Source organism: Mobula hypostoma, chromosome 8 (assembly GCF_963921235.1).
Source record: "Mobula hypostoma chromosome 8, sMobHyp1.1, whole genome shotgun sequence".
In the NCBI taxonomy this organism is placed as follows: domain Eukaryota; kingdom Metazoa; phylum Chordata; class Chondrichthyes; order Myliobatiformes; family Myliobatidae; genus Mobula; species Mobula hypostoma.
This window is the reverse complement of record NC_086104.1, coordinates 44873688-44885948: the sequence shown is the minus strand read 5'-3', so window position 1 is coordinate 44885948 and position 12261 is coordinate 44873688. Positions and strand designations below refer to the sequence as shown.

Here is a 12261-nt window from a genome sequence, read left to right as displayed (position 1 = left end):
AGCTTCTTAACCCTCCAAGACCTCTGTACCCCCTCACCTAAACCCAAAAGGCTTAGACACTACTAGGGATACCTCGGGCCTGCTTGCCAACTCCTCTCTCACTCAGTCCACCACTACAGCTCGGAGCCCCCTGTCCCGTGTCCGGGGCCCCGCCTCTCCTCCTTCCTGATCCTGCCATAACTCAGACTGCCCACAGCTAGCCCTCCCCACTACACCTGACTCAGTGGGAGAAGGGCCAAAGGTCTCTTCATCAATCATGGGGAAGTTAGCGAAAGGCAGCATGTTCCACATGTGCAGCACATCATCCTTCGAATCCGTATCCTTCCTCATTTCCTCGATCGGTAGCTGCTGTTTAAGTTTCTCCAAACTGAAACATTTAGCCGGGGCTACCCCTTCAGCCTCCTGCAGTCGAGACGTCAGCTTCTTCGGGGACTCCTTCAACTCTCGCCACAGCCTCAACAGTTCTGACTCAGGGTTCCTTGCCATCTCAATCTGGGATGCAGTTACCCCACCAGCTTCTTCCACCCTGACCTGAAAAGCAGCAGTAAAAGGATGTTCAGCCTCTGGTTGTTTCTTCCTGAGGACGTCTTCCAGGTCAACTTTCAGTTTTTCCACTTCATTTAAACTCGCGATAGTCATCTTCAGGTTCCTTTCAAGCGTCCGCCTCCCTTTTCCGAGATCTGTCCTCCATTTCTTTACCTCCTCGGGAGTGTAGTCAAACTCCCCTCCCTGGGCTCTCGGTTTTCTGTTGACCTTAGTCAGAACACTTCCTTGATCTTCCCCAACTTGCAAGTCTTCCAATCTGTTCTGAATCGACGTCTTGAGTTTCTGCTGATCCTTTCGAAGGTGGGTCATTGTTTCTTCTCGTTGGATTAATTCATCAGTACATGACCGCAGTGCGGTGCAAATCCCCTCTCTTCCCTGTGTCTCATTCAGATTGACGACCTGGGTTTCCATCCCCCGGTCCACCACCGTCTGTCCCAACACCAGGAAGTTCAACTGGTATGTCGGGTCATTTTCCTCACATTGCACCAAACTCCTCTGGCCAAAAACTCCTCCACATTTGACACTTCGCTTCGGTAGCCCGGGCTCAGCCACTCGCCTCGCCTCATAGTCCCCTCAGGCCAATCCAAGCTCTAGGTGGTCATCCACATACGTCAAAACTCCACACACCTTCACTTCCCCCATGGTCTTCCTCATGCCCCGTGGGAAGGATGCAGGGGCTGCGGATATGCCCTTCGGCATCTTTTCGGATTGGAAGAATCCTAGGGAACTAGTAAAGGCCATCTTCAGCTCAACAGCCGCACTCCTCAGGATCTGGCAACATCCACCCCTCAGATGCAGCACATTAAACCACATCGCATAATCCACGCACACGCTGCCTTCATCTTCCACGCCGCCAGGGTCCAGTTGCCGCGACCTCTCTCTCACTGAGGTGTCTTCAGCGGTCAACTCCTCTCCCTCGTGGTAGTTCGGCGCATCTACTAAGAGGGTCTCACCCTCAGCTACTTTCCCCAGGCCGTACCACCGCTGGGTCTCGTTTAAATTCTGTACCGGCTCAAGGCTGCTACACACGTCCTCAGAAGCAACTCGACACGCTGGGTGCCCAGACAATGCCCCCATGAACTCCAGGGTCATTAACTAATCATCGTCTTCTGGATACCTACTGCCACTAGTACCCAAAGTCTCTGGTGCCCTTGCAGTTGTCAAGGATAAATGCTTCAGACACCGGTTGTAAAACGAACTGTACAACAACTTGATTTGCGCCCCGGGGTCGAGGATAGCTTTAGTATCGCTTCCCTCTATTCATAACGACACCCTGGGGCGTGGTCCCTCTAAGCCTTCAGGAATAGGGTCTTTTCCTTTCGGAAGTTCATTGGTACATTGCTGGGAACGTGCTTCCCCAGAGACCCCAAGCCGTTCCCCCACTGGTCCTCCACTAAGTTTCCCAACACCTCTCTGATTAGCTGAACAACTGATCCGCTGAAATGATCCCCCTGGCACTGCAAGCAATTTAGCCGCCCTCCTCGCCAGAGAAGACACACTGAAAACTTTCCCCCCTCTTTCAAATAACTGACAGCTGTCACTACGGTGTAAGTGAACCTGACAGCTCTAACACCGTCACCAGCCCGCCTACTTAAACTTTCAACCAATCCCTGTCGCTCTCCCTCAACCGAGCACTGCCACTCATCTAACAACTGAGAGATCCGTTCCGTCCACGTCTCGCACGCCTCCGCCCCTCTTGGGGTGGACACTATCCCAAGTGCCAGGCGGAGCCTGCCAGAGCTAGAACATTTATTCGCAGAGTCTACCTCCAAATCAGACCACTCTTTCCTCTCTCTCCCAACCGCATGGACAGCCCCGAGTTCCACCTCCAACTCGTCAATACTAGTCTGAACTGGAACAAAGACCTCACCCACCACACATACAGCAATCAACAGCAAATAACCCACAGAGACACACATTACAGATTTAAACAGGGCACCCACACAGCATACCAGCAGACTCAATCTCGGACAAAGCCCACACAATGTAGCCCCCCCCCGGCCACCCTCAGGGTCGCTCGGCTCGCTGTCGTCTAGGGAAACAGCCTCGGCCCCGCCAAACTGGGTAATTAGTTTGTGTGGATGCTGTGTGAGGTACCCCACCCCGCCCAAATAACAGACAATACACCAGATGCAATTAAATGATTTACAGTTTATAGATATTACTGGAACTATATAATTAAAAGAGAATAAAATATAAAAGGAAAATAAAAGGCGCCACACTTATCAAAGTTCAATCTCTTTGTGCACAAAAACTGTTGGAGCTTAAGGACCTTCTTCTTCACCCTGCGACCCCCTCGGACCACCTCGACCGGCCGCCTGGGCCCAACAACGGTGGTCGACCAGACGCTCCACACGAGTCCGTCTCCGTCTCCTCGCCGAACGTCTCGCTTGGGGTCCGACCCCGTTAGCGTACTCATAGCACCTCGTCCATCCTCTGTCTCGCTATCCCGCCTTCTGCCCCAAAACCCCGCGCATACAGTATCTTCAAATACACCAAAACCATAACAACTATCCCAATTAGTTAATAGCACTCTTATCACACTCTAAAATAAAAACAAACTGCTAGCGCAAACTTTCTCAGCGTTTAACACCACAAAGCCGCCTTCCCCAGATTAACATAACAAAGACGCCATTTTAATTAGCCTCCGCAGTAACATAAAAGTCGAAACCCCCTTACACCAGCAATGACAGTTACTTGATGGTTCCACAGAGATGGGTAACCCTTGGCTTCGTTATACAGGAAAAAGGAATTCAGCCCCGGTAGCTGATCAGTCCTAAATCCTAGGCTGCTCATATTTAAACAAGGAACTGAGTCCGCTGCAGGTATTCAAACTTTCTCCTGTGTGGAGCAGTGACGGTACAAGATGTTGCCGTGGTTCTGGTTGGAGTCCCGCATGAGGTGAAAGTGAGCAAAAATTAAAGAAGGAAAAGACACAGAAAGAATTTTCTACCTCAGTGTTTGAAAAGAAACAATTAGTACCAGAGTCTGAGGATGAACTAGATGTCTTCCTGGACCTCAGCCTCCACTAGGCATAGTTTCAATAAAGCCCACACGAAGTGATGCCCCTTGAACACTTGCAGAAGCCAGCGCCAGCCAGTGCCCTACCATAGACAGCACTATGGGAGACTGGAGGTGGAAGGGTGCAGAAGGGATGAGCAAAATGTTCACTTAAATTTACCTCAAACTGTTGTAGTAGGAGCTCTCGGAAAATGTTTCCCTCGCCTCGTAGATTGGCATAAAAAACAGTGAGACAGGAGATAATGATGTTAGAAAGTGGGCGTAAATGTTTTTAATAGTATCCAGATTAACTCTTCAATTGGGAACACACATCTTAATAAATGTTAGTGTAAATAAGTTGCAACCTACAGAACTATTCAATCATATTAGGCACATGTGTTAATGCAAATATATAGCTGGGGGGCAAAAACTTTTGCACAGTACTGTATTTGTCAACATGGAGCAGAGAGCGAGTTGTAAGTCCAGCGGGAGCAAAGGATGTTGGGAATGTTGGAGACACAGGGTACAGCCCTGTGACACCATTCGAGGTCATTTAATTCCAAACAATTGGTTTATTGATCAATTCAGAATGCCTTTGTTGCTTCCTGTTCCCTTCCCCTTTTCCCAACCGTGATTTCTCTCCCCTTGACCCCTCCCACAAGAGACTCGTATCAGAATCAGGTTTATTATTGCCCACATATATCGCTCATATATCGTGAAATGTGCTTTTTTGCAGCAACAGTATAGTTCAATACATAAAATTACTACCACACTGTGCAAAATGTCTTAGACACCAAGCTACTGTATACCTGTGCCCAAAAGTTATGCACAGTACTGTAAGTTAAAGGAAAACATATACTGTTACTTCGGTGAGATGAGAGAGTTAAAGTAAAATTGTCAGTGTTTTACAATGTTGCCAAAAGCAATTACAGCATCAAGGGATTAAAGCTGTTAAGGAGAATGGGGACAATACTTCTGTGAGACTTCCTGGGCTGCTCCACAATAGCCTCTGGGCAATATTGTACATTGTTTTAAAGATACTGCAATAGCTATCCTATAAATTTGAAAGTTATTTTAACTAATAGCTTTGTCTTATATTTAACCAAGTTCACTAGTGAGCAAAATTTGGCTAATCATTTGATGATTACCAGATTAAAATTTCACTGTAACTCTCGGGTTTTATATTACCTGCTTTATACACTTATGGCTCATGTGACCCACTCGTGACAGGTAATTTTTGTTTTTGTTAGATAGTACTATTCTAAATGTATGGATTTTACAACATGGAAATGGGACTGTGGACACTGAAGGGGTAAACATGGTGATTGATGTCTGTGAGGGATATATTTTTGTTTGTGGACAGCCTGGCCACTGGGCTCGTAGATGCTCTCAGGCCAAGGCAGCTTTGATAACGGTTTCCACCTCCACTGCCATCAGCACCAAAGACTATATTGTTTACATTAAATAATCCATTCCTGAACTGTCCTTAAGAATTTGTACAAGTTAAAATCTGCCCATTGCAAAATGCCACCTGATGTAAGCCCCCATGCAATTTTGCTTTGACAGCTTTTCCTTCCAATCTGATACTGAATAAGAATTAGAGGAATATTTTAATGGACAGGACTTATAACAGCTTAGGCATCACAGCTACATTCCCTCCTGTTCCACCCTCAATCTTACTGGGCAGCTGAAAGACAGAATGAAGCCCTGAAATGCAGGTCAGCTAATTGCGTAACAAGACTGTAACAGAGGCACTTCCACTGGCCTCATGACAATGCGCTGCACTCCAAACTGCATAACAGGCCTATCTCCGCAGGAGATAGTTTTGCGTCATCCCATGTGCTTGCCAATCACCCCTCCCTTTTTAATTAAACAGATCGACATCATATTATAAGTGACAGCATGTTGCAGTATTGTATAGCACTAACACAATATCTTAAAGGTTCCCACCAACAGGCACTTGAAGCCCAGAAGATCATGCTGGCTGCAATGTCAGGCCTACCAGCCGGGAGACTGGGTCCTGGCAAGAGCCTAGTGATGAAAGAGCTATCTGGAGCCCTGCAGTGAAAGTCTATTCAAAGCTTCAAAAGTTCATTTATTATCAAAATATACAACTTGAAATTCCTTTTCTCTGGGTGGCCATGAAACCAAAAAAGAAAAGAAAAGCAGCACAATCATCAACCCCCAAAAAGCCCCTTCTCCGCACAAAAAATAAACAAAAACGGATCAGGCACATCAACTCCCAAATCCGTCCTCCCGCACAAAGAAAATGAATAAAATGGAACAGGCACATCAACCCCCAAATCCACCCTCCGTACAATAAAAAAAACAAGAAAGATTGGGCGAAAAAACACAGAATTTCATAAACTATAAGACTGAAAAAAAACCTGTGGTCCAAGTCCACATCCAAAGTGCAGAAAACCTGTGCAACACACTCTGGGCACAACAGTAGACATTTTCCTCTTCGTAGCAGAGCTATCAAAAGACAAGCAGCTGGCGCTCACCCTTCACACTCATCTCAACGCTTCAATCTCCCTTGTTGTAATGGCTTGTGCCCTGTCCCTCATCCTTCTTGCCACGTAGCTCATGCACACTGCCTCTGTCTCTCAGAATCCTCTGGGAGATTGCAGAGTGCTGAAGCACACAAACAATCTCCATGCTTCCACGTTCACCTCAGTGTTTCAATCTCCCTTGTTGCTTTAGTCAGTGAACAATGGAAGCTTTAATCGGTGAAATGGAGTTAAACATCGGCACACAGCCTGCCTGCCATGACATCTTCACATGCTACCTCTGCCTCCTGGAATTCTCTCAGAGAGTGCAGAGTGCTGGAGCAACCAGTTAATCTCCAAGCAGCAACTCACAGGCTCCAACAGTTCCAGAATCACATCCAAGATGAAAAACAAACATAAAACACATAGAAGAAGTGAAATAAATGGTTTCATGATCTATCAAGGAAATGTGAACTGAAGGAGCATTGCACACAGGTGCTATCTTGTCTTGAAGTGTATACCAAGTACGGCTGACCACAATTACTGCTTTAAAGGTCTAAGAAAAGCCAATGTGGATACACACCTCACATATCAAGCCAGGGAACACATGGGCGGAAGAACCTTGATGATAAGGACTGATGGACTGAACTCTTCATCTTTGCAATTTGCCACCTTAAGTAACTAATATGCGTTATACGTTTTGGGTCATCTGGACATCTATTTTCTTCTTTAAGGAAGATATATCCCATGATACTAATGCTGCTAACACTATTTTTTTTACTCGTTATGAATATGGGTCACTTACTAACCAGTCAGGTTGTTGAGTGTGCTCTGGAGAATATTCGGAACATGAATTTTCAATGCATTTATACACCTGGATCATAGAGAGTTTGATTCCATGTTTTACTTCAATAACAAAACTAAAACTGTAGAGGGAGAACGGGACTGCATAGCTCATAGGAATGATGCTTTCCAATGCCAACTGCTTTGAGAGTTGTTTTCCACCTACTTAGAACAATTGCATAACCCATTTGCTCCATTGTTGCTTCAAGAGGATAGAAGTGAAATATGTTACTGTAACCATCAAGGGATGGGACTAGACTTGGGTAATGGTATGTGCAATATCTATACTACTGGTGACCCTCTAAATCCCATTAACAGTACCTATTGGGTAGGTGGCTGAGAGGCCAATCACCGACTGCCAGAAATACCCCTTCTAAAATTGGATCTTTGGCCTGAACCAAAGCCGTGTAGACATTGTATTTATCTGGCTTATATAGTGGCATAGATATACCACCTGTCCACTCTCTCTCCACATCCCACTATGTTTGGCTGCCATCAAAGGGCTATGAAGATTGAGTGTATCTGGAATGTAGTGCTCCTGTTCTGGAAACCTTCCATACAGGCTTATGAAAGCATTAATATGTCCTCAGCACAGCTGGAGAAACTGCCTATGAACACAGCCTTAGCACAACATGACATGAGGTGGGCCATCAATGACATTATTGTCGAAATTCTGGCAATCCACACTATGGTCCCCAAAATCGACCAGCACTAAACTTTCTGATGCCTAAGGGAGGTGGTACTTGTGTAATTATTAGCCAGGAGTGCTGCATGTATGAACGCGATACCAACAGCCAACTGTCGCAGAATTTCAGAGACTCTGCATTATTGAAATTCAGTAAGATTTATGCTATACTCTACAGGACAAAGAGGAGGGAGTGTGAAAGTTGTGGTAAGGATATCCTTGGGCAGTTGTAGTCAAGCGAGACTTTTGAAGTGAGCCTGCTGGAGACACTTCTGCTTACTACAGACGAGATAGGCTGAAGTGACTGGGGTAGTGCGCACTCAAGCCAAATGAGTGAGGCTATTCTAGGAAGATCTTCCTAAAACATAGTGTCCCTTTACACAATAGGCGATGCCAGAGACAGGTAAGGTAATGATAAAGGAAGGAAGAGAAACATATCCAACAACTAAAGCTCTATTGTCTTTACTAACTTCAAAATATCATCGGTTGTCAGCGTGATTTTCGATTGAATTTAACATCTCGTGTGTGCTGGTGGTGTAGTGACATCTGCAGCAGACTCTGGACTGCGAGGTTCCCGGTTCGAATCTGGCTGGGTCTTTGCACGAGTTCTACTCGTTCTGGGTTGAGTGTCGAGCTAGCAACTTGGCCTTGTAGAACAGACCAACGCTAAAGAAACAGCAAGTTGCTACCCAATGTGCCAAATTGGCTTTGGGAGGAACTTTAACACCTCTATTGTTAATGGCGACTGGTCTTGCGAGTAAGGCATTCAAACATATATAACTTACAATGAGCAATATCTGTAACTGATGAGCCAATTCTGTATAAAAAAGCTATTTTCTGTTCAAATATCAGAACAGTGTGGATGACTGGGGTCCATGCTGTTCTCTTTGTGTACAAGTAACATAACAAGAATGTTTGACTTGTAAGAGCAAGTGTGTTCTGGGCCCAGTTATTTTAGTTATTTTATCACTGGAGATAGCACAGCCTTTTTCCTTGGGTAGGGGAGTCCAAAACCAGTTTTTGGGTGAGATGGGAATGATTTAAATTGGTTCTGAGGGTCAATGTTTTCACACAGAGGGTGAAGCTTTGTGCACATGGAAAGAATTGCCAGACAAATTGGTTGAGGCAAGTATAATAGCATCACTTAAGATACACTTATTTAGGTATATGGAGCGGTGTGATTAAACCGCTATGTGTCAAGAACAGGGAAACTGGGAACTAGTCAGGTAGGCATTGTGGTCAACAAGGACTCATCTGGTCTAAGAGGTGCAGAAGGACTTTGGAGTCCTTGTGCAAGACTCCCAGAAATTTACAGGTTCAGTCTGTGGTAAAGAGGGCAAATGCAATATTGGCATTTATTTCAAGAAGAATAGAATATAAAAGCAAGGAGATAATGCTGAAGCTTTATAAGACACTAGTCAGGCCGCACTTTGAGTATGTCAACAGTTTAGGGCCCCATACCTCTGAAAGGATGTGTGTTATCACTGGAGAGAGTCCAGAGGAGGTTCACGAAGATGATTCCAGAATGAAGGGGTTACATATGAGGACTGTTTGGCAGCTTTGGGCCTGTACTCACTGGAATTTAGAAGAGTGTGTGGGGATCTCATTGAAAACAAGCAAATGTTGAAAGGACTAGATAGGGTGGACGTGGAAAGGATGTTTCCTATGGTGAGGGTATCCAGAACTAGAGGGCACAGCCTCAAAATTGAGGGGTGACCTTTTAGAACTGAGATAAGGAGGACATTTTTTTTAGCCAGAGAGTAGTGAATACATGGAATGCTCTGCCACAGACTGTGGTGGAGGCCATGTCCGTGGGTATATTTAAGGCAGAGAATATAGTTTCCTGATTGGTCAGGGCAACAAAGGATATGGCGAGGAAGCAGGTGTATGGGGTGGAGTGGGACCTGGGATCAGCCACGATGGAATGGCACAGCAGACTTGATAGGCTGAATGGCCTAATTCTGCTCCTATGTTTTATGGTCTAAGGGCCTGTGTGCATGCTGTATTGCAGTACGATTCCACTGTGCCTAAATCTAATCAGAAGACAATATAGAGTGAGTGGCAGAGAGATGGTTTCTTCTTCTGATGACCAAAGATAAATAGAAACTGGGTAAATATTTATCTAGTAGAAATCTTGACATCATACCAGGCAAGTAAGGGGCTGCTTTGTGCTCAGACATGGCTGGCTGTGTAGGGCGTTTTCTGGAGTTATGGAATATGGCAAATATTAATTTCAACAGCAAACAGCCTTCAGATCTGAATGTGGATTGTTGATTGAGTTAAAATGCAGCTCAGAAGCAAATCGCTGGGTAGCGTGTTCAAGACTTGGAATGATTCGCTGGGGTGAGGCCCAGGTCCTAAAGCGAGGTACAATCTGCTGTTTGGACAACTTAAATGCGGGCTCACATAGACTGGAAAGGCAGGAGGTTGAGAGTTGGGTGAGGTTGGATCACTCTGGGTGCTGAGCCAATTTGGAGAGGTCGAAATCGGCTCCTTCAGCAGTGAAATCAAGGACCGGAACTTAGTGCGAGGTTTGGACAACTTAAGCGCCACCCCAAGTAGTCTGGGGGTTTCTCTCTCCATGACGCTAAGGGTGTGAGACTGCACCTGGCTGCTGTGCTTTGTGTCTGCAGCAATTTGCCCTGCTTATATGACAAAATGAATACTGAGGCTTTGGGCCTACTCTCGGAATTTGGATCTAAGGACTCAATTTGGTTCAGAATGCTGTTGTTGTTGCTCACTTCTACTGTTTATATGACTTGTTTTGTGTTTTTCTTCTTTCCTTGTGGGCACTGTGGGGTGGGGGGGGTGGAGAAGGTTAGTCTATTTTTTAAATTGGGTTGTTTTCGGTTCCTTGCTTTGCAGTTGCCTGTAAGCAAACAAGTCTCAAGGTTGTATAATTTATACATTGTTTGATAATAAATGCACATAGAATTTTTAAGAACAATAGTGTTCCTGGGAGCTGTAGATTGGGGTTGATTGCAAATCAGGAAAAACTCCATTGATATGAGATGCTTGCATATGCATGAATGCAGGGTGAGATGAACATTCATTTTGGGTGTCTGGAGTGATGGTGTGAAGATGGAGGTGTTTGAAAATTATATGTAATTCAAAGGAAGCATTGTAGATACATTGTAACTATAGAATTGTCCTGCCATTACCTGTAATCTTTAGTATATAAAAATGTCATGTCATATTGGCTCAGGGAGCCTTTTCTTCCAAGAGTGTCTCCAGTATGATGCCTGCTTGTTTTGCTGAATAAAGACTTCCATATCCACCAACTTCAGTGTCTCTCGGGTGACTCTGTTCACAGTCACAACAGGCTGCATGAAGAACTACCAGCAATATTCACTTTGCCAGTCAGCTTGTCTCTGATCTCTGCGATGCAGGAGTCAGAGACCAGCTGGAGGACAATGTTCAGCATATCTGAGCTTCCAATCCATTACTGGGCTCACTACTGACCCTTGCAATTCCAATTAAGTTTTTTCTTAATTTTATTTCAACTTTAATTTCTAGATTTTTCAGATGTTTCAGTTAAGTTTTTAAATTTTTTTTACAAACAATATTAAAATTTTAATTGATTCAAACAAGTTTGCACTGTTTATTCATATCAACATGGAAGCATAAGAGACTGCAGATGCTAGAATCTGAAGGAATGCAAAAAGCTGGAGCAACTTAGTGAGTCAGACTATAAAATTCAGTGATGATTACAACTTAACTAAGTGTTGCAATATGAAATAAAATTTTCAGGTTCATATACTTCCGAGTATACGAGCATATTCCCACATTATGTACAAAAAAAAGGTAAGAAATGTTAAATGCATATTAAACAACTTTATCTTCACCTAAAATCTCATACAAGAAATAATCTACTCAGCACAGCACAACCTACTGTATTACACACCAGTGAATAGTGAATGAAATCAGCTATCCTACCTTGTAGATGTTTGTGATCTGTTGCTTTTTCTGGATGTTCTGTCCTTATGGACTTCTTGTTGGTATCCAAACTGAAGGAATATCATATATTCCTGGATGAATCATGTGCTAATTGATGCATCACTTTAAGAGATACTATTAACTTGAGTGAAACTCATGTAAAAGAAATATTATCATTTTCTGTCCAAATGAATTTGTCACCATCATTTTAAGGTCATTTTGTATTTGCTTTTATAAAAAGGCTGTTTTTAAACAATAAATACTGTTTTAAGGAAATGAAAGTAACTTTAATTCACATTGAAAGAAATGGAATTTCAATATCACCCTTAAGATCCCTATTGGGATAGAAGAGAAGATCTATGGAAAGAATTAACTCTTTTCATAGATTTTATTCAACTTGCTGAGTAACCATATAACCATATAACAATTACAGCACGGAAACAGGCCATTTCGACCCTTCTAGTCCGTGCCGAACTCTTACTCTCACCTAGTCCCACCAACCCGCACTCAGCCCATAACCCTCCATTCCATTCCTGTCCATATAGCTGTCCAATTTAACTTTAAACGACAACATCGAACCTGCCTCAACCACTTCTGCTGGAAGCTCGTTCCACACAGCTACCACTCTCTGAGTAAAGAAGTTCCCCCTCATGTTACCCCTAAACTTTTGCTTTTTAACTCTCAACTCATGTCCTCTTGTTTGAATCTCCCCCACTCTCAATGGAAAAAGCCTATCCACGTCAACTCTATCTATCCCCCTCA

At 44.2% G+C, this 12261-nt stretch overlaps 1 protein-coding gene across 2 annotated transcripts in view; it reads right to left on the bottom strand.

Moving 5' to 3' along the window:
- gpatch2 (G patch domain containing 2) overlaps positions 1 to 12261 on the bottom strand; it is a 300732-nt gene that overhangs the window by 71566 nt on the left and 216905 nt on the right. For both annotated transcript variants that reach the window (XM_063055750.1, XM_063055751.1), the window contains one exon: positions 11500 to 11570. In XM_063055750.1, coding sequence (XP_062911820.1) covers positions 11500 to 11570 — 71 coding nt within the window. The remainder of the gene's footprint in view (positions 1 to 11499; positions 11571 to 12261) is intronic.